This window comes from Labrus mixtus, chromosome 16, assembly GCF_963584025.1.
Source record: "Labrus mixtus chromosome 16, fLabMix1.1, whole genome shotgun sequence".
In the NCBI taxonomy this organism is placed as follows: Eukaryota; Metazoa; Chordata; class Actinopteri; order Labriformes; family Labridae; genus Labrus; species Labrus mixtus.
The window spans coordinates 21209004-21232083 of record NC_083627.1 but is presented as its reverse complement, the minus strand read 5'-3'; the positions used below and the strand labels follow the sequence as shown (position 1 = coordinate 21232083).

The window sequence follows — 23080 nt, the reverse complement described above, 5'->3', positions numbered from 1 at the left end:
CTATAAACTTGCATGAGCCAAATTGTTACTGGGTTACATTCATGATAACATTAAAATGGGAACTCTTGTTTGTAAAAAAAAAAAAAAAAAAAAAAAAACCTTGGTAAATCACCATACATGTTTTAATCCACACCTGAAACTGGTCTCAAATACTATGTTTTCAAATGTTTGTCATGAACTACAAATCCAGGCAATGTCCAGCTGTGTTTTTTTAAACATGTATTTCTAGCCCAATTATAAGGATAATGTCTTTATCGGGAACACATGGGTATTTGAATGTGTTCCACATACAGTGTAGAAAAGGACTGAAAAACTTCACATCATAGGTTTTGCTTTTTTTTTCATGGGATTTGCAGACAATGTAAAAAATAAAGATTAAATCCAGCCTTATCCTGTTCTCTGTTGTTTGGTTGTTAGTATTTTCTCCTCATACAGTCAGGCAGACTGAGGACTAACATCTGTTTGTCTCTGCTTACAGATTGAATGCATGGTTAAATAAGTATCTTACTTCGCTCAATTCACAATCATCTGCCACAAAAATGCAAAGAAATTCACTATAGAGGTGCACAATACAGTCATGTTTCTCTCCAGTTTTGTTTTCTATGACAAAAAGACTCATGTGGGCTGTGTAAGACGTACACAACAATCTAACTAAGGGTACTGTTTTCCAAATAGCCTGCAGAAAATCACATTGGAAGGACTGTTTTTCTCCTGATATTTCTTTATTTTCACTGTCACTAGCCGTGCCCCGAAGCTGTTACCACATGGTTCTGAATTCTGAAGAGAGTGTGACGCTAGCTGTGAATCAGTGAAGCACAGAGAGACTCAGCGTTTATACTGAGAAAAAATGTTAAGGGTACACTTTCCTGCTGCATTCTGTGGCTTATAGGTATTTTGAATGAGTTAGTTTTGAACTATTTGACTGTATACTCATTAATTCACTCTATATGGAGCTCTAAAGATGTAGACTTGTTGTAAAATGTGTCATTGTCCTGGGACGTCATGCTCAGGGTAGGCAGGTGGATCGCTCTTATAGTGTTATAATCTACTCACTTCAAACGGAGAGTCTGTTAGCTACAGCATGAAGTGTGGCTAAATGCTAATGCTAACTGTTGTCTAACTGTACCGACAATCAAATACATTGTTTGAACTTGAATAATGTCCCGATATCCCTGCAGATTCTACAGTCTATTGACTTTACAATAACTGATCAATGATAAGAGTTTTGTATAGTGTGTATGACATCATGCCAGCATCTGAGATCAATCAGCAAAGCCTGCCATGTAAATATGATGAACACAATGTGGACTTTTTTTAAGGATTGTTTTTTTGGGGCTTTATTTTGATAGAGCAGCTTTAGAGAGACAGGAAGTCGAGGATGACATGCACTAAAGAATGTCAGGATCAGGCGTTGTACCTGCAATCATGGGGCACCTACTCTACCAACTCAGCTATACCAGCGCCTCAATGTGGAAAATGTAAAGAGTGCTATAAGACTACTGCATAGATCTCAGGCAGAACTCATGCAGCTCTTCACCGTAAAGGTTGTGGACAGTAAGCCGATCTCTGTTGATCGCTAATGGCTTATTTGCAATACAACTTGAATTTGTTACGGTGGGACAATCATCCTGCAGGACATTTGAGGATTTAAATTTGACACATTTTAGTCGAGCTAAGCTGGGCTAACCATGCATTCATTGGAGCTGCAGCAGAGACACAAGACAGCTGTTTATGTTGTCTGAGTTCAATTCAACCAAACCCAAATTAATTAAGACCAATTTGACTTAGTGGTTTCCATTTTTGTTCAGATGCTCTTCTGATGAAGTTTAAACTATAAATGTAAACCTTCTAAATCAGCCCATTAGAGACTGAGGTCACACCCAAGGAAAAACAGCTCTATTGAAGTCTAGTGCTTCATTTAAGATGTGAAATCACTCATAAAAACAGACAGCACTTTGATGGGATTTTGCTTCTCCATCCAGATTCTTTTTTTAAATGATCTCCTCCCTTTTTTGTGCCTCTCATGTTCTATTAAACACGCCCCATTTCAGTGTTTAAACCTTAAGTATGAAATCCAGTGAGATCTTTAGGTCTCTCAGGACCTGCCGGATACAGTTAGGTTCAATGAGTAATAATTGGTTCAAGCCTTCACTGTGGTTGCAGCTTCTGGCCTTTGCATCGTTGATGACCAGTTAATTCAGTTTCTCGTGGTGATAAGCACAGCACACTGTGCAGCTTTTGATCTCTGCTGATTGTTGCAGATTGGCAATCATCTGAAAGAGATAAGGCCTGGGACATTTAAAGTGGTGTGTGAGCAGAGGAGGACTTCATCTTTTAAAAGCTGATTAGTCTTAAAGATTATCCAAGGTCTTTTCAATTTGACGGTCATTAGATGAATGTGATAGAATGAGAGATGAGATCCTTTTCCTCTCTGCTGCAGCATTCCTGATCTTCAGTCGGCTTTTTTTAATATCCAAGTTCACAACTTTAAACATTGTCAAGAGGGATGAAGAGTCATTCCTTCTGAGCCGCCCTTTGTCTTCTGTCCTTGTAAAAGTCTCTTTCTTTTCTGCCCAGGCTCTCCTCCTCACATCACTTTAAACGATGCAGTCTTTTCTCGACATGTGGGAGTGAAGGACTGCCTTCCCTGCTTGAGAAAATAAAACAGCCAAAAGTCTGTTTTATTTATCTAGCCCTATCTAATGCCTGTCTCTTTCTCTCTCTTACTCTCTTACTCTCCCTTGCTTTAGGATCTTTCTTACCAGAAGTTTCATTACACTGATAGTCTTTTCTTGATTTTTCCTTTTAGAACTTATCATTCCCCTAATTTCGGGGGGAAAGTCTCCGAGTAAACAACAAAAAGCCATTCCACCTTGTCAACATTCTGATAAAGCACCCTGCTCACCTTAATCTCATTTTCAGTTCACTTTGTATCCCCTTCCTCATCCGTTTTTCTGCTTTTATTTCACTTACAAAACAGAATGTATTGCAAAGAAAACCATTTGTATTTTTTTTCCAGTTCTCTCCCAATCGCAAATCACAGAGCCAACAGTCCACTGGAAATTGTTTTCCCTTGGATCCAGGCCCACTCCATCCTTCATCCTATATTTCATTCCCGTCATCCTTCCCTTTGCGCTTTCTGGTCTTTCTTTTTTTTTTTCCTGATTTCTTTTCAGACAAAGTCTTTTGACATAGCCTCCACAAAGTTTGGAGCAGACATGAGGATGGAGATGGTGCATATGATGTTGAAAACGCTGAACGCTACCAGACACAGACGGTCGATTACAGCGCCCGCAAATTTCCACTGGTCGGCCATGCTTTCAGTCTCGTCCTGCTCCCGGAAACGGTCCGCCATGTAACGCACCTCCTCCAAGATGGCCTGCAGCTGGGGGTCTCCGATCCCTGCGGACGAGCAGCCTCCGAGCCCCCCTGGTCCCCCTCCAAAGCCGCCTCCGCTGGACACCGTGCTGGGGCAGCCTACAGTATCCATATTGGGCGTAGGAGGCGGCGGGGAGCTGCAGAACTGAGACGGGAGGTGGGGGGGCGGGCTTCCTGCTCCTCGCCCTGAGGAGAGGTTATTCCTCTGGAGAGCCTCGGAGAGCATCGACGGGTCGTCCATGCTCTGGAAGCCCATGTAGAGAAGGTTCCCGTTGTTGTTGGCGCTCGACTGGGTGTGGAGGTGAGGGTGCCCGGCGTGGAGGGGCCCCGTCTGGAGGGGACCCAGGTTCTGTGGGTGCAGCGGGTGGAGGGTGGGATCTGGAGGGTTCGGGATGCTGCCGCTCTGGGAGCCCGATGAGCAGCGCCGCAAGTGGGGGGCGCAGGGGGGGCGCTCCGGGTCGTCGTTCTCTCCTGGTCGCTTCATGCGCAGGAACCAGGCCACCCACTGCAGCAAAACCAGCTGAACCTGTACGAGAGAGAGAGAGAGACACAAAGACTTGTAAAAATCAAAGTTCTGGGTAAAAGGTAGCAGAAAATGAACCAAGAAGCAATGGAAATCACAAGTTGCTTCAAAGCATTAAGAGCCACCCACATATTTTGACCTTCACATGATGCTGGTTAAGCTCGCTGAACATTTCATTGTCAGATTGACGTTACTGCTGTTTCCAACCTCGCGTCTTCTTTCATTTTTCAGCTGCACTTGTACAAGTAGAAGTTTGAGATTCCTCCGGGAGGCTCGGTTTAAGCGCCTCAGGCAGAGAAGGTTTTGGAGCTTTAAATGAATTTCCAGCAGAGAGGACACTTAAAAAGACAGCATTAGATTCAGACAGTGGAGTCACTGAGATTGACTGTAAGATTACGGTCTCTTTACGGTATACGATAATGAGCATGCAGGAATGCTTCAGTAAACTGCAGATTTAAGATAAAGAGAAAATGAAGCTGCTGTTTACAAATTCAAATCTTGTTTTCTTCTGCTCTGTTCTCCCCGTTGCTCTCCTTGTCTCCTTGTCTCCTTGTCCACTTCAGGGAAAAAGACTACATGTCCCTTGAAAGGGCAAACTGGCCTAACAGCATCCAGATGGGTGTCTGGTACCTAACGAGAGGCTAATATCCAGTTGACCCCTCAATCAGTCTCCTCAGAGTGTTTGTTAATCGGTCAGGTAAAAGAGCTTGTTGTCGTTGCTGCTGGTGATGCTGTGTTTGTCCCTCGCTGCAATTATGATCTCTACTGTTTCGCTGCACTCATCTGAACCACATCAATTATCTTGGTAATTGGCCATCGAGTGTATGAAGAGGCCATTCATCAACAGAGCATCCTTGTCATGTATCAATACAAAGAGCACCTGCGCTCTTATGCAGCCAAGATATATGTATTGATAAATGTAGACCTGCCAATTTTACTCATTTGTTTTATTTACATTTCACAAAAAGAAGAGAATCCTCCCACGCAGCAAGACCAGTTATTCTCTAAACCAACTGTGCACAATCTTTATATTTCATGCGACTATTTGAGACCCCTTTTTTCACATTTTACTATTTCATATATATTCACTTTAGAGAAGAAAAAAATACTTTTCTTAAAAGGTCCTGGTGCCTTTTTTTTTAAGCATGAAACAGAAGTCAAGGAACATAAGAGGAGGGAGTCAAAAATCAAATCCGCCCACACATCCAGAGCTCTTTGAAACACTCTCCTGTTGGAGTCAGTGCCGAGGCAGACTGACACCGCCTCGATGAGTCATAGCCAAGGAAGTCAGAGAATGAAGAGAGAGAGGGAGCTGACACGCAGGAGCACAGGTAGAGGAACAGATGGATGAAATGTGTGAATATACATATATGTATATATATATTATTTAATTTAAATGATCAATCTACACACACTTATTTATATAAATACTGTAATTGACATCTTAATTGACCCATCTGTCACATAACTGCATTTTACTTATCATCATGTTACTTCAGCATCTTTTGCACTATTCACCACTGCACTGTTTCATGTTTAGTCATGTAAATATTAGTCTTTTCTTATTATGTTTATTGTTGATATTTAATGTTGTACCTGTACATAAGAGAGCACAGTTCACCAAAGTTAAATTCCTTGTGTGTGTGTAAGCATACCTGGACAATAAATCTGATTCTGATTCTGATTCTGCAAATGGCAGAGCAGAGGAGGGAGTGGATCTAATGCTGATATCCTTAAAGCAGTAGATCAAATGTGAAACAGGGCGACCAGCAGTTAACCGGGCATTGCACACGGGAAAGCATGATGTATGTATCCATAATGCACCAGAGATTAGAATGAAGAGTTGGAGCTCAGCCTCACCCATTTGGGCATGTTTCCTCCGTTTGGATCGTGGTGATGATACTGCAGAACGATGACTGTGGCGATGACTGACATCCCCACGATGATCATTATACTGGCAAAGTACTGACCTGGGTGGAGGAGAGAACGCAGCAGTGTTATGAATCATTTTGAAATCTTTTCACTGGCACACACCATTCCCCACTGTTCACCTCTATTCTCTACAAGGTTATCTTAAAAAACACTTGTGTGATTCACCAGTATCCGTGGGAGATCATTTCATTTCAGCAAGATGGTCCTTCAAAAGAGACAAAAGCCAATAATGCTGAAGAATACCAAGAATTTGTGAAATGTCTTGGATCTACGACCTCCTGCTAGTAGCTGCATTGTGATTTCTGATGCATTACACAGATTTGAACAGCATCAGGGGAGATAATTATTCAAAAAAATAAAAATATGCTGAAGGCAGCACTGTGATGATTATGAACCCTCTCTTTTATTTATACATTTTAATGACCAGAATTTGTGTCTTTAGGCAAAGATGGCCACGCAACTGAGTCAGACTGCAAATTTGAGCCCAGCAAACATAATTTCCGGCAGGGCGCCCGCAATCAATTTAGCCAATTAAGTTTTAAGGCAAACAGATGGCTAAAATAAATCAGGCTCCACTGAGGTTTTTTTGGGGAATTTGCAGTTCTACCATTTGTGTAGCAATGTGTTGTCTTTTCTGTAGTGTCTACACATCCAGATTCTTTTATTAGTTATTGGACAATATTTCTTTACGCACTAGGGAGTTTGAGCCAGGAGAAGTCTGTCGCTCTAAGACTTCAGAGAGAAATATCTATGAGATGAATGTGCAGCAGATTTTTTTACAGACATTCATGGTCCATGAGGATGTATTCTAATGACTTTGCTGATCCCCTGACATTGTTTTTATTGTGGCATCATGAGGTCTATATTAGCAGTTTTCAAGTTGAGCAACCATTGACATAGAATATGGAACACATGTTCAGGTTCTCCAGAGAGATGTGAATAATCCTGCTTTGACCACTAGCTGGGTCAAACATCCTGGGACCAACTGAAAAATGTAACACAAGACCAAATATTGATTGAAATGCCAAATGGAAACCATGAAAAAAAAGAAAAACCTCTTGACTTCATATTGACAATTATTCAAAGTTCTTACATTGATTAAAGTGTTTGACATAATTCCAGTTACACAACCTGCTCATTAGGAACCATGTGAACACGTACCTATGAGAGGGACGGAGTCGGATGTGGCCGGCATGATCTCTGCAACCAGCAACATGAAGACGGTGAGAGACAGCAACACTGTGATGCCTGCAGATAAGACAGATACACAGATAGAAGAACTACATCGGGTTCATCTTGTTCCCTGCCTGAGAACTCGTACCTTCTCTTTACTTCTTTCACATCAGTGTGTTTGGTTTTGTATTATAAATGGTCACACTCAGGTTGGATTTATGTAAATGACCAGCGAATGCTCATACAGTGAATTACATCTTGACATTCTGTAACCATACAGCAAAAAAAAAAGCACTTCTGCACAGAAACTATAGCCATCAGCAACACACACACACACACACACACACACACACACACACACACACACACACACACACACACACACACACACACACACACACACACACACACACACACACACACACACACACACACACACACACACACAGCCCATACACAGCTGAAGATCATCTCCATCTTCATTAGTCCACCTCCACACAGACAGAATAAAGGAGTGCTTTGCTGGCATAACTCAGAAGCATTCAATTAAAACTCTTGGGTCTAGAGATAAATTATGTACACCCTTTAAGGATATTAAGAAAATTTTAAAAAGGCCTCTTTATGTTGTCATTGTTCTCAGAAATGGGGCACTTATTCTGTTTAAAAGCCGTCTACCGCTGACCCTGAAAGCCCGGCCACTTTGTCCCCGCGTCTCCTCCTTCAGAGCAGTGACAGAGTCTTTTCCTGGAAGGCAGTGTGTAAGCTCTCTCTCCCTGCAATCAATTCACTAGCCTTAATTACATCAATAGGTTAATTGGCCGTGTGTAAAAGGCTTTGCATATGAGAAATGCTGCGTAATGCATCCTGTATTGGAGGTTAAGGATATGCTTTGACAAAGCTGTCGCTGCGTTCATCAGAGTCCCCTCCCACTTCCACAGTGAGTCACATTGATCTCCGTTTTGGGTGTTTTAAGTGACAATTCAGACTCTTACAGTACAAATCAAAATGCAGTCATGTAAGGTTTAAAATATGGCTGCAGTTAAATATTTTCTATACTTACCTACTGTTGATTTTCTTGATTAATTTATTAATTGTTTTGTCTGTAAAAAAAAGGCTTTTAGCCAAATAAGCTTACACTTTTCATCTTAATTTTTGTACGACCAAAAGTCTTAAACCAAAGATCTTCTATTCACAAATACGAAGCAAAAGGAAACTGTTTGTTTTGCCTGATGAAGTCTAGTATCTAAAACATTGTGAATAAATGTATTCTTGCCAGTTAGAGAGTGTGCAGGGGTTTGCTTACAGTTTTTGATGGACACATTTCTTCGACACGCCTGTCTTTAAATATAGATGTGGTAAGTATTTTTCTATGTCTCCAGAATCTTCTTCAGTCTGTGTTGTAGTCCTAACAGTCCTGATGAGGACAACATTATCTTGTGCTCTAAACAGCCTAAAACAGACATTAGAATCTGTTTGCAGCTGCTGTTAGCTCGCAGCACGACTTCCAGCCTATCATCGTCTGATTTGATGGACTCCCATCTTTCCCTCTTCATCCGTCCTCTCTCTCTCTTTCCTGTCCTCCTCTCTCATCCCTCTTGGATTCTTCTCCTGTCTGAGCTTCCTTTTCGCTTCACTCTTCCCTCACCCATCCGTCTCCGCTCCTCCTGCTCACATTCATCATCTCTTTATTTAATCCCTCTCAGCTCCACACCTTCTCCTCCTGCTTCTTTCATAACACTTCTTTGTCTTCAGCGACACTCCTTCATGGAGACATGTCGCTCATCCATCACGTTTATTCCCCGTACACTTTTAAAGTTGGTGTGTGAGGTAAGCAGCACGGGAAAAAAAAGTACATGCAAAATAGCAAAAAAATAAGCTAGTTCAGGAAGTTAATCCGGGCTTCCCCCCTTTACACACCTGACATTTCTCATTCTCCACAATCACCACCACATGCAGCCTCCAAGTTTTGCAGTCTATTTAAGCTGCAACATTCCCCCTCTCTCCCTCTGCTCAGTCAGTCACAGAGCTGTCCTGTATCTGCACTGTCAGCCCCAGAACCAACCCACCTCTGATAGGGGGTCAAGATATTCTCATTACTCCCCAAACTTCTCGTGTGAATCATAAGGGTGAGGTCAAACGGTCAAAGACTCCAAACTCCAGATCTGAAAAAAACATTTATATCCAACAAGAGCTGTCAGACTTAAACTGCAGTTTCTTTAAAAGCCTCAATCCCCCAAAGACTCCTACATTAAAATTCAGAACAGCAGAAAAACATGTTTACTGCCTAGTCAAAAGAATTGTGAGAGTCTTTTAAAACACATCTTGAGAGTTGGTAATGAAACAGGCTGAAATTACTCACGCCTCTGTATGAGCTACAGACCATCTGGGAGAAGATTGATTATTTCTACATAGGTATATTTAATGTCTGTGACTGCTGCCATATGGTCTGTATAAAACGTGATTTAGACTTCACACACTGGAAGTGCCTTTATTTACTGTTACAGAACATTACTTATGCATGTAGAGGACAAGATCAGCAAAGAGATAGGATGTATTGCTTTGTGTAAGAGGGCCACTGAGACCGACACAAAATGAAATGTTCTTGCTGCAGCTTAAAGCTTATTATGTTTACAGCTGTACAGGGAATGTGTTTGTTGGCTAAGCTGGTGGAGTCGATAGTCTCCTAACAGGAAGGTCGGGGGTTCGATTCTCCTTGGGCACTTAACCCCAATTTGCTCCTACTGCTTTGCCGGCGGCATGTGAGTGTGTATGAATGAGATCATTTACTTCTGATGGTCACTTTACATAGTAACCTCTACCATCAGTGTGTGAATGTGTAGGTGTGACCTGCAGTGTAAAAGAGCTTTGAATAGTCAGAAGACTAGAAAAGTGCTCTACAAGCTCAAGTCCAATTTATTATTTAACTTGTGATGATACTCATTATTAAAATAATTAAGGCTGCTTTCACTCTCAGTGACAGGTCGGTGTCCTGACGTGTGTGCCCCCAGAAACTTTTTTTTTAAAGATTCTTTTGGGGGATTCTTGTGCCTTTAATGGAGAGATAGGACAGTGGATAGAGTCAGAAATCAGAGAGAGAGAGAGTGGGGAACGACATGCGGGAATTCCTTTCGTACATTTTGTATTTTTTATATTTTATATTTTACATTTTTAAATTCTATTTTATATATTGTAATATCTTTTTATACTGTATTACTTAAGTTGTTGCTAGTTCTGCTTTATTTCCTTGTTAATTGTTTAGCACCAATACACCAAGTCAAATTCCTTGTATGTGTAAATAAACCCTGATTCTGAAATTAGCCACAGGTCGGATTTGAACCCAGGCCGCCCACTTGGAAGACTACAGCTTCCATACATGGGGCGCGCGCACTAACCACTGCGCCACCAGCGCCACGGAAACTTTTATCAATGAAATCCACAGTCTTTTGTCGACATATGGTGACGGTCACCTCTCGTGGTCCAACGCTGTGTTTGTTTTCCTCTTAAACAGGCCAGTGGTTGGTCAAACTTGTAATGTGTTACTAACATTTGGCACCTTGAGGATTAGGTATAGTATTTAAATTTTTTTTAAAAGATGATGATAATGTTTGGCACAACTCAAATCCAAGGTGACTCGGAGGTCAGAAGACCGACAAATGTACTTAATATTGGGAACTGAGAAACAATCCAGATTTAATGATGATGCAGGGGAGATAGACTTCAAGATTGTGCATCATGTTTCATCTTGATTAACGTCCACTGAGGCTCACATTGGTTTCCATGGCTCTGTGTTTTTTGTGCCAAGATCTGAGTCAAAAAAACTAAACAGCCCGCTTCAAACCGGTATGTCTTTTTGCACCGCCTGAAACTGCTTCTTGTCCAACTATTACCTCCATCACCGCTCTTTTTTAATTCACTTACCCAGCGAGATCTTCTCCCCAGAGTCAGCTGGCAGCACAAAGATGAGCAGAGTCATGGAAGACAGCAGCACGCAGGGAATGAGCAGGTTCAGGGCATAGTAGAGTGTCCGCCTCCGGATCGTCACAACAAATGTCACATCCGGGTACGGCTCTTTACAACAGTCATAGAAGGCCTCGTTTCTCGCGCCTGGAACGCCTGCAAAGAACAGCAACAGAAAAGAGAGAGTGACTCAGCTGCTCTGCATGCTGCATGCTTTAGTTGTTTTTTCACCCTTTACTCACCGATCAGGTCCCACTCTCCGTTGGGCATGTAGCCCGAGATGTCGGCATCGTTCATCTGAAGGTCCAGCAGCCAGCCGTCGTACGTCCAGGAGCCGAACTTCAGCTCACACCTCTGGATGTCGAAGGGGAACCAGCGCACGTCCACGTTGCATGTACTCATAAAAATTCCTGACAGAGAGACAAAGACAGACAAAAGAACAAAGAGGCCGAGAAGTCAAAGCTCCACAATCAATCGATTAAACGACAACATTGACCCCCCTGCAGCCCCCCGCACAGAGGTGACAATGAAAGGATGTATCAGAGGGACCACTTGTGATGTGCAGAAATCCTGCGCTGAATAATAAGCTCCCTGTCACAATGAATCTTTCATTCACTTCATATCTTTGCAGCCTTAGAGACTGACTTCTTAACTCAGCAAAGGTACATTTTTTATACACAACACATTCCAAAAAAAAGGAGCGCACACTGAAATTGGATTTTCATGAACATTGTGCAAGTCTACAGGCAGTTTACTGTTTCTGAAAGTTCTGTGTCTGCAGAGTAACACTAGATTAGAAAGAAAGTCCCATCAAAGATATGTTTTAAAAAATGGCAAATCATCTTTTTCTGTAAGAAGTAGATGCTGTCCGCCTTGTTGGTTTAGCAGTAGAAGGAAATCGTCAACAGTGACACTGAAAATGAGATTGTGCACCGCGTCCTAATCAGAATAACACTTTTGTTATGCGAAATAAATGCACGCATAGGCAAGCACAAAAAAAAAAAAAAAAACCCATGAAGACACACTCGCAGCAGACATCATCCTCCTCCTCCTCCCCGACTGAGAGTCACAATGAACCTCACAGTGGACTCTAACAAACTCTGGCCCTCAAAGTAATTACTGAAATAAACGAATCAAGTCTGTCGAGACGTTTCGGACGTACACAGAAGCGAAATATCAATGAAGCCTCACAGCCCTCAAAGACTTTCATTATGAGGTCGCCGACATGCAAATCAGCCTTCAGAGCGCAGGAGAAGAAGAGAAAAGAGGTTAGCAGGTTGGACTCAAAGCAGAGGAATGATGCAAAGTTAAGTTGAAGAAATACATTTTTTGAAACACTCCCTGCCCTCTCAGATAAAGTTACTGTCACCAAGCTTATATAAAGGGTTTCCTTTGCCTCATGGGGATGATGTCTTTATAATTACAACCATTATGAGCTCCTGAGTCACTCATTGAGGCTGATAGTGTGAAAGTGGTTTATTCGCAGTCCACTGATCTGTGCACATTCATGCAATCTGCTTTTCACAGATATCCTTGAAGAAACGCTCACAAACAAGACACTTGGATCTTTCCACAATCTCCCTCCCTCTCTCCCTCTCTCTCGCTCTCTTGAAGCATATTTATGAACATAAAACTCCATCATTTGGAGAACCAATTCCAAGACGGCATTACAACCCCGCAGACACCATCCACTGTTTGCAAATGTTACCAAATCGAGATATGACCTCAAACACCTGTTACACCTTATCTCTTGTTTTACCAAAAGACCCAAACATCACAACAGAACGGCTTCTGCAGCTACAGGAGGCGTTCTTCAAACAGTGGTGTGCAGCAGCAGACACCTGGCATCCTCCACCTTTTGAATTATTCACTGTGTGTCAAAGCATCCTGCCACCCACAGACCTGTTGCCTTTTATTTACTGACAGTAACAGGAAGAAGAAAAAAAAGACCACTTGAACTGCAACCTGGCATGTGCGAGGGAGGCAGAAAAAAAAGCTGGTTTCCTGCTCATTCTTCAACTTTTTTTCTGAACGCCAACTCTCCTGCTTTCTTCCTCATTATTCCCCGTGTTAAAACCCTCTCCTCCTCGGCACTGTCTTTTTTTATATTCTCCCTAATTGGAATGTATCCAGATTGCAGCATTAAGGAGCTGTATTTACATTCAGCAGAGCCCTATTAATAAACATGGCCACTGAGAGGGAATTGATAGGGTTAGCGTTTCCTCGACTCAACTCCCCCACTGGCATCAGGGTTTTCATCTCAATCTGCAAAAATCTGACGTATAAAGAGACGACTACAAAAAGACATGTGGAAACACAGGGGATTCGACTTTCACAGGCTTGCACGGGTCTTGCTATTTATAGGTATCGCTGGGAATCTGTAACCAGTGAGTAACCAGGGATCCTGTTTTATACTAATAAAATATTAATGTCAATGTACAAACAAGGGCGACGTGCAGAGACTGCAGAATGAGATGCTGCACCGTGGGGAGCGAGGGCGAGTGATAGGAAGGGGGAGCGAGGGATGAGAAAAACGAGGGCATGAAGGAGAAGAGAGTCACCTGGAGGCAGATACTCGGCGTAGCCACTGGAGTTCACCAGCACGTTGGTCTTAAAGGTGGAGTCAAAGTCATCATCTGCACTGAGGAAGGACAGAAGGGGGAGTGACACTACTTGTTGGAATGTAATGTGAATGCAGGGGGTGTGTGTGTTCAGGTGTGTTTGTTCAGGTGTGTGTGTTCAGGTGTGTGTGTTCAGGTATGTGTTCAGGTGTGTTTGTTCAGGTATGTGTGTTCAGGTGTGTGTGTTCAGGTATGTGTTCAGGTATGTGTGTTCAGGTGTGTGTGTTCAGGTATGTGTTCAGGTGTGTGTGTTCAGGTATGTGTGTTCAGGTGTGTGTGTTCAGGTATGTGTTCAGGTATGTGTGTTCAGGTGTGTGTGTTCAGGTATGTGTTCAGGTGTTTGTGCGTGTTTTACCTGTTGTACAGCAGGATGTCCGGCGTCCACACCTGATCGGTGGTGAAGCGGAGGTTTTTCACGCCGGGATGTTCGCTCTGGTTCCACTGGAGGTAGTGGTCGAACCAACTCTTAAACACACACACACACACACACACACACAGATACAGTCTTAATCCCACTGGTCTACACAGACAGACCCCTCTGATGTTCACTTTAGATCATCCCTTCCCTCCTTCCTCATCCCTTCCCTCCTTCCTCATCCCTTCCCTCTGTCCTCATCCCTTCCCTCCGTACCCTCTCATCCCTCCCCTCCTTACTCATCCCTTCCCTCCCACAGTCTGGGGCCGTAATCAGTTCGGGTGGATCCATACCCGAGACGCAACCCCCACTCTGAGTCTCTCGCTCGCCCGATCAAGCGGCCTGAAAGACGACGGCCATCTCACACCTACACCCCTCTCATACACATACATCTGTCAATATATCTTACAATTCACATTAAATGTTCAAACTAATACTGTTGTGGCGTGGTCCTTGCTAGTGAACGGATGCTCACAGGTATTTACAGTCAACACCAATAACTGCCAGGAATTGCCGTAGATTTGCATTTTTCAAGGTGAGAAACTGTGAGAAAGTGTGAGACATTATCTTCTTCTAAATGTTATCGGCTGCATAAAGAAGTTCAAATGAAAGGCTTCTCGACACATGTTTCTCTCTGATGTCCTTACCATCCGTAGCCATATGTTAGTGGTGAGGACCTGGTTCTTCTCATCCTGCAAAACATTAAGACAAAAAACAATACATGTCTCTTTTCTTCACAAATTGTTCCTTCTGCAAACTCAGCAAGGCAGCGCGTTAAATCTTATTTTGCATCCCTGTTAAGAGATTTAAATTGTTACATTTTTTTACATCCACGCTGACATATAAATTCTCAAAGCTGAAAAGGATGTCTCTTTTATTACCAATATTAAAGCTCCTCTGAGGAACTTTAGGATTGTGTCAGTTTTCAGCACCCTTCAAAGCGGCGCCTTGTATCTCTTTGCTGATCCGGTCCCGCGCACGTATACGCAGCTTTTCTAACAAAAATGTCATCCTGCTGTGTTTTGGCAGCCAACTCATCACTTACTGAGAATGTTAGTGGATAACTGGATATTGTAAACAAAGGCTGTCTCTGCAGTGTGCTGTAAATCCCTTTATCTGTCACCCACCCCCCCTGGCAGGTTAAACACATTCAAAAATGACTATATCAAAATAATCAGTCTTTGTACTGATGGTCCTGTTTGCTTTTGTGTGTCCTATTGAGGTGATTAATTTTAGTCTGTTTCATAATGAAGTACAAAATCATGGTTTCAGGCGTATACAAAAAAATGTATTAAACACCAAATGATAATTTCTATAAAACCAATTAACAAACACTTTGTTTGGGGCTGTAGACGCTTTTTTTAAATCAATGTGTCATTAAATAATGACTCTTACAATTTTAACTTGTAGATGTTGAACATTGTGGTTTAAACACTCACCACGTCCATGATCTGTATCAAACTGAGGGAGAAGACCACGGTGAGAGGGTGGGAGTCATTGCCCACTGGCCGCTCCATCCGGTTGTAGTCCTTCAGGAGGTTCTTCAGCAGGTTCCTCTGGTGAGGACCCTGCAGTGACACTTAGAGAGGCACAACAACAGAAGTTACAAGTTGACTTGTGAGAAACGAGCAGCTCCACAAAGTGATGACCTTTAACCTCAAATACAAAGAGACGGGCTGAGTCTGTTTGTGCTGTGATGGATTCAGAGGTAAAGAAGCTTACATTTAGTCCTCTATCATCTGACTCTTATTCGTGTAAATATTTCTTGTACCTATTATTGAAATCTTACTTACATTCCTATTCTATTTGATTGTTATTTTTGTTACTATATTTCTACAGCTATATTGTATATTTTGGAGAAACTGTAACAACAGAATTTCCCTCTTGGATTAAGAAAGTATTTCTAATTTCTGATTTAATAAAGTATTTCTGATTTCTGATTCTGATTCTATGCATGTCAGTGTTTCTAATTACACAGCTGAAACACTCTTACAGTGCATGCATTACAGCATTTCAGTAAGAACACTCACACATTTTTTTTTAGCTTCTAAAACCACCTCTGACGCATTTTCAGTCTTTGTCTTGTGTCTCCTTTGTCTTAGATTTCATTTTCTTCCGGCCTGGAGCCTGGAAACAAATACCTTATAATGTATATCATGTTCACACTTCAGAGGAAAACCTCCAATAAAAATCTCACTACATGAGAGATGTTAAAGTCTGAGTCAGGCAGAAATGAATGCTGAATATGAAAACCCTCAGGAACTGAACTTTCTTATCCATCAATACATCCACAAGAAAAATGTAAATGTTAGAAGATTTAATGATGAAATCAGCAGAAATAAAAACAGTTTTTTTTTTTAACACTAATCTTGACTCTTACGGTCTAACCTTTGCTGATGAATTATTCGGGAGAGGTCGAACTCAATCAGAGTCTTTTACATTGATATTAAAATATACAGAAAGAAATCTATAAACAGGAGAAGTATTCTGAGGGTGCACTCAGACAAACAAACAGCTATCTAATTAGACCATAAGAGATATAACTGGCACTAATGAGAGTATATTAGGGCTGTATTAAATGCTCAGAGGGACTCCATGTAACGTGTTGGATAGAGAAACAAATCAGTGTCAGCAGACTTGACTGTAAACCACAAATGTCAGAGCAGTTTGAAATGTGAAGGTCAGAGCTGCTTCTTCTATGCGTTAGTTAATCAGTCAGGCCTTATCCAAACTCATTATTTTTTGTGTTAAACTTGTTTCATTCTTCTATTTAAGCCAGGCAGACATACAGGGAACTGACTTTCAAATATGTAGGATTTCTTTGGTTGTTGCTATATGGACGCAATTTGAAGATTTCATTCAGTTGGATGTTATGCAACATAAATAATGCTCTGGAAAGAAGCTGCCGAACATGGTGTGGATGAGTTGTTTTCATAAAATGTGGAGGAGTTGTTATTTTCTGACTTTAAATCTGAGTTCAGGGAGTTTGCAGCAATCCGGTCTGAAACTTTTGCCTTATCCGTCCTCTTATCTCTTATTTTCTAGACTTTTTTTTTTTCTTTTAAAGTCTTGTGAAAACAAACAAGAAGAAAGGGATTCTACTGTCTCTGCCTGTAGGGAAAGTTGTCTTTGCTCTGTCATCCACTGTCCGCCTTCACATTCAGCTCTGACTTCTGCTGCCCAGAGCTCCATCGGCATCAGCATCACATCACAACACAACATGGAGTCAAGACGGACGAGGCGATCCATATGTGCGATTCGATTGATCAGTGACCTGTTTTCTGTGGGGTGAGATCCCCTGACATGCATGCAGATTTGGATCAGAAGAGGCTCTGGGAGTGAGGAAAAAACAAAAGCTGTGATCTGTTGTGAAAGCTTGGATTCTTCTTCTGTCATCTGCCTCGCTGCACAGATCAATCAGCCTGTTAAAACATCTACATATGGATGTATATGGATATATAGGGAGGCGTCTAACCTCTGGGTCAACTTCAAGTGTTTTGTATCCAGTAAAATGAATGAGAAGAAGAGTTGTGAAAAATCCCAGAATTGTACACAAGCAAGCAAACAGGTGAGCCAGATTCTCACTTTTCTTCTCCTGGCATTTTTTTTCTCTACTTTGACATTTTTTCTGCTGCACAATTCACAGAAACCCACAAACACAAATTTCTATTAAAATAAAAAATCCCACTTTGACACTACAGTGCCACCGCTGCAATCTGATTCCTAAAAAAACGAATGACAGACAGACTGAAAAAGACAGAGTGAGAATGAGAGACAGGCGTGCAGGCTCACCGTGAATCAAAGCAAAAAATCCAGAGAGGAGTAGAGCCACCGAGTGCCACATCCTGGAGGATGAGGAGCAGGAGAAGAGGAGAAGAAGGTCCGGATTATTGAAGGAAGAGGAGGAGGAAGAGGAGTAGGAGTAGGAGGAGGGGAGGAGAGGAGAGGGAGGACAGACTCAGGAAGCTGCTGGAAATCCCCCCGTCTGCATCCAGTCTGCATCCGAGGGAAGAGAGAATGAGCGTGTGGGGGGAGAGAAGGGAGCTGAGAGGAGGAAGAGGAGGAAGAGGAGGAGATGTGGCTGCTCTCTCTCTCTCTCTCTCTCTCTCTCTCTCTCTCTCTCTCTCTGTCTCCCTGTCTCTCTGGGAGGTGGGACTAAAATGGAGAGAGAAAATTGTCAGGGATTGGGGTGATAGGGGGTGAAGAAAAGGCAGAAGGTGGAGGAAAGAGAAGTTTTAATTGGTCAATCACCATGAGTGGACTTTTCAAGAAAAAACATTCGGAAAAGAGGAAGACAGATGATGATCAGGATGAAAAATGATGAGTAAAGATGGTGGGAAATGTATAGGCTTCCAAAGCTGGGAAAATATACTTTAGAAAAAAAAGGGACAAAAATGTGTCCTCTATCCTTTTGCTTAAGCCTGTATTCAGTACACAAATTAAGGCAAAAACAGGCAATTCAGTGGAAAGATATACCTGTCCTACATCTTTAACATCTTTCTTGAAGATGAAAAGATGAATTACTCCGTTAAGAGCTCACTCACTTCTTGCTTATCCCTCTGTTCTGTCACTGTTTGTGTAACTGCTAGTTAACATGTGCAGCACGACATGTGTCAAAAAGATATGACATATAAGCTACTGTCACACACTGTGTGTGTGTGTGTGTGTGTGTGTGTGTGTGTGTGTGTGTGTGTGTGTGTGTGTGTGTGTGTGAGCTCTGCAGGGGGGTGGGCTTTGAATCATGGCGGCAGACGGTCTCCAGTTTAATTGAGAAAGTGCTGGGCTCTGCAGGAGGGCAGCAGGAATGTGCATAGTTAAACTCTACTCCTCATTTGTCCTCACGAAATGCTGATGCAAGGGCAGAGGCAGCGAGAAACCGTAAGACTGAGAGAAGAGGGGGGGAGGAGGAGGAGGAGGAGGGGAGGAGGAGGAGGAGGGGAGGAGGAAGAAAGAGTTGGACTGTATAATAGATTACCCTATTACTTCAACTGACCCTTTCGGAATTACCCCTCTCCTAGGCAGCCTGTCACACATCCCGAGCAATCCCCGAGCTGCAGATTCACGCTCGGCTGCACACACAGGATGGAGAGTGGCCCCTCGGAGGCTGAAAGAAGGATGGCCAAGTCACCGGTTCAACCAGATAAAACTGCACCAAGCGTGGAGCGAGGGACGTACAATGTGCTCCAGTAATGCATCATCAGAGGAAGAGCATCCTGTTGCTGCTGCTGCATCTCTGCTGCTTTAATGTGTGCAAAATTGACTTTAGGTTCATCTCTTTAAAAATAAAAAAAAATCCTTGTGCTGTTATGCACCAAGCACCAGTGTGACACTGTGCCAAAACCAAAATTCATTACGCCTCATAAAAATACAGATTGAAGGCACTGAGGCGTGGGTGACATCTGGTGGTTTGTTGTCCAACTGCATGCTGGCTGCAGCTCAAGCAACACTGGGGACGCTAATTTTGGAGGGGTTGATAGTGTTAATTAACGAGGGAGCAACTGAGTGCAATGAAAAAAGGGAAATTATAGGCGCTAATGCTATAAACAGAGGGCTGATTAGGAAACAAAACAGGCAGATGAATGAAAACACTAAGAAGGACGTGGATAATACCGTAATATGAATAGAAAAGGGAATGAGGATAATAAACAGAGAGCCTACAGGAAGTTAAACCCCCCCTATAATAATTCTGTAGATCAGGGTTGTAATTGCTCAGCAGCTGTGGTGGCCATCGCTCTGACCAGGCATGACTACTGCTCTCCTCTCTCCGTGCTAAATGCTGAATTCTCGGCTCTGACACTGCAGCCATCAGCCATGAGGGCTGCTGTGCTGTGTGTTTTTAATTACTCTGCTGATTGGATTAAGCCCACTCCCGCAGCTGACACGTCCCCTCCACTTAATACGGTGTTATCGACAAAACCAGCACATACATCCACTCGCCTGTGACGTCTGATTTGCCAGATGAGTAGAGGAGATGAAGTTTTCTTCTAATAGACAAGTTTATCTGACCTTGGCAGCACTGAAGAAAAAAAAGAATGTGAGCCCATTCATTTTGAAGGTGTGAAATCGTTTAGCAGCATTGCTCTTATTCTACAGTGTTGGACAAGGCAGAAGATCATCTTTCTTGTTCCACCTGCTCTTCTTCTTTGTCAAAACTTGCTCTTCACATCTTTACATTAACAAAGATACATTGAATGTGTGTGAGTGTGTGTGTGTGTGGGGGGAGGGGAGGGGGGGCAGTGTTTGACCAAGAAGCTGTACATTAATCGCAATAACTATTGAAGTGCCTATTCATTGCATTTTTAAATCGCATGTTTAAAATGTGATTATATTGAATTTAAAAACAGAAATTGTTAGGTTTTGATTTTGGATTTGTCTTAAAGTGAGAGTAAACTTGCTGTGCTTTTATTTTTAAATACAGTAAGCACCGTCTGGTAGATGATAGATAGATTCAGACCAAATAACTTAATAATAACAGCCCCGTCTGTTGTTTCTGCTGCATTTGAATTGTTTTCAATCAACAGGATTTCTTGGAGAACTGTTCAAGATATGTTCCTTGTCCATCTTGTTCCTGTCAATGTGTCGAGTTCAAATTGAAACCAAGATATTTTCAACCTGTAAATTGTGTTGATTCAGAAGTCCTTACTTGTGAAAGGAAATGATACACTTTGTGTTTAATGAGTAGACTAAGAGTTCATTTAGGAGTAGTAAGAAGTTTCAGAGGGATTGTTAAGAGAATATTGTTACAGTTAGATTCATACAATGATTTGTGGACATTCATATTTTTCTTCAAATTCTAAATTCTGACAAAAACAACAAAAGGATGTTTTGTGTAAGGGGTGGTAGGGTGGTAGATTTTACACACTACAAAGATAAAGACAGTAGCTGGAAATGACTCCCACCCTACAATGACGACCAGAACTTTTTATATTAATTAAAACTTTTATTTGAATATATTTTCAATACTAATGATAGGATGTTTTCCCCTACAAAATAACAACAACTTGTATATAATGTGAATGCATGTAGGGCACAAACTGATACAGATACAAAAGGATCATTTCTTATGTAACACGGGGGGGCTATAACCCAAACAGTGACCAGCGACCTTTAAACACAAAAAGTACTTTTCCCCTACAGATTGGACTGAAGCAATTAAAATGTTGACCAGATGATCAACTGGCACTCACGCAAGCTTCAGGGCATGAGGCAGATTTGCCATTTACCAGCCACAGCAATTAGTGGACTCAACATCTCCCAGTTTAATTTCACTTTCTTAGCAGCCAAAGGATGATTTGCAATAGAGGAGTCCAAATTGAAAACCTGCTGGAAACGGGCCACAGGGGCAAGACGAATTGACATACTTAGCTATCGGCTGTAGCAGTCTGGATTTACAAGCACTTGGCCGGAGGCTTGAATTAATTTGAAGCCTTGCAGCTGTGCATATATCCTATCAGCATCTTGTTAGTAAAAGGCCAACTTAATTCAAAAAACATTTGAGATCTCTATCACCGCAGCAGAGAGAGGGGGTTTACTCTGTGACTGTGCAAAGTCATGTTTTCAGGATCTACTTCTCTGTGAACATCCACAAGGATTTCATGTTGACAGTCGTGCACTGAGGCGCAGACAGCCGGGAGCTTCATACCTGCAGAACGTCAAAAACAACAAACAAATCCAGACAGCAGCATATGGCCAAATCTCAAAGTAAAGCAGAGCAGTTAGAGAATAATTAGTATATTTTACATCTGGAGGGACATTGAGAAACCGATCTGCTCAGGCTTGTAATATGTTTTTGGCTCTCCCAACTGTGCAAACCCCACAGCCCTCTTTGTCTTTAAAGACATGATGTCTTCAGGATAATGCTTTTCTTTATCCTGCTATTCTGCGGATCCACCCCGCCCTACCAGCCATGCTCTTTAGGTCTCAACATTTGGAGGGGGCTCTGTTATCTTCACACCCATCTGTCACCAGGATTTAGATGAATAAATGATGCTGAATGTCATTGTTATGACTTTAATGCTTAATACTCGTCCTCGCTCTGTGCATATTGTTTGGTTAGGGGTTGACACATTTGATATTTCATAAGCTTTTAAGTATCAGATCTCTGTCTCACTTGATTAATCTGCAATGCTAATCTGCTGAATTGATATTGAGGATCTTTATTCTCTTTTGAAGATTAGATTTTTTTATATACAGCAAGTTTTATAACCCACTGAGAATTCATCCACAAGACAGTGGTCCAATATCAAATTCAAATAGATAAAATAGCATCTCTTTTTTTAAGGCTATAACAATAGTTTAAGGCTGATTTTTGACACCATTGCCCCCTTGTATAAGCTGATGTCCCCGCCCTCACTCATTCACATATAGGGAGGAGAAATACTGCCAATCCCAGCAACAACAAAAAAAACTCATGACAGATGAGTCTTTGATCTGTGCAACATCTGCAACTTAAAGTCTTTGCGGTCATTAAGCCCCTCAAGCATTAAGGACGATGTCCTGATGCTGGACAATCAAACAGCAGGAACCAAACAAGGGAACAAACAGGAAGAAAATGTAATGGATAGCCACGTGTATCGGCATCATGTGTCGTCATATGCAGGAGAAGTTCATAACCTCTGCTCGAATCACTGGGAGGGGCTGAGTGGTGCTGAGGCTGCTAATGGATTTCTGGAAGTTCATACATGCAGAGCCAGGAGAAACATTTTCAAATGAGCACATCACGGCACATGGCTGTTGCATGTGGATTACTTTTTACCTAAAACTTTTACGCTTTTCGTTTGAGAAAGTTGTTGCGTTTGAGTGCCAGCGGTTACAGGATTTTATCTGAAGGATCTTTTTGTGCTTCTGGCGGATGTGAACTTTCTGGACCATACGGAGATTGAACTCTAAAATACGCAGGGCACATTCCAAGATTTAAAGCAAGTGTCATGAGACTGAAGGCCTTTTGTTTCTCCCTGTGGACGGAAAAGTCTGAATAATAGGTAAGAATAAAACGCTCTGCATTATAATCAATCATGTAGAAAAGTTTTGCATTTAAATTATTTCAAAGTTTGAGGCTATATCTAGATTATTATGAATTAC

At 42.0% G+C, this 23080-nt stretch overlaps 2 protein-coding genes across 3 annotated transcripts in view; one reads left to right on the top strand and one right to left on the bottom strand.

Moving 5' to 3' along the window:
* Window positions 1-2945: 2945 nt before the first annotated feature.
* chrna11 (cholinergic receptor, nicotinic, alpha 11) lies at window positions 2946-18214 on the bottom strand. Its single transcript, XM_061059093.1, has 10 exons — window positions 17792-18214; window positions 15439-15578; window positions 14647-14691; window positions 13940-14049; window positions 13525-13604; window positions 11206-11373; window positions 10925-11119; window positions 6995-7081; window positions 5762-5871; window positions 2946-3904 (listed from the first exon to the last, which is right to left on the bottom strand). Exons 1-10 carry the CDS (start codon window positions 17841-17843, stop codon window positions 3173-3175), a joined length of 1719 nt encoding a protein of 572 aa, XP_060915076.1. The 5' UTR covers window positions 17844-18214; the 3' UTR covers window positions 2946-3172.
* A 4248-nt stretch (window positions 18215-22462) lies between these two features.
* LOC132990720 (small conductance calcium-activated potassium channel protein 1-like) overlaps window positions 22463-23080 on the top strand; it is an 11632-nt gene continuing 11014 nt past the window's right edge. The window contains exon 1 of one of the 2 annotated variants that reach the window (XM_061059091.1): window positions 22463-22980. The gene's annotated coding sequence lies outside the window, so the exon portion shown is untranslated. The remainder of the gene's footprint in view (window positions 22981-23080) is intronic. The other variant, XM_061059090.1, reaches the window with a different exon arrangement.

Bases quoted from the DNA above. Each gene is read 5' to 3' on its own strand.
- chrna11 (XM_061059093.1), bottom strand. From the start codon at position 17,843: ATGTGGCACTCGGTGGCTCTACTCCTCTCTGGATTTTTTGCTTTGATT. The intron at 11,374-13,524 runs GTGACTCTCTTC...TCTCTCTGTCAG, and splicing joins CGCCGAGTATCTGCCTCCAG to GAATTTTTATGAGTACATGC. The intron at 7,082-10,924 runs GTAAGTGAATTA...TCTTATCTGCAG, and splicing joins TGGGGAGAAGATCTCGCTGG to GCATCACAGTGTTGCTGTCT.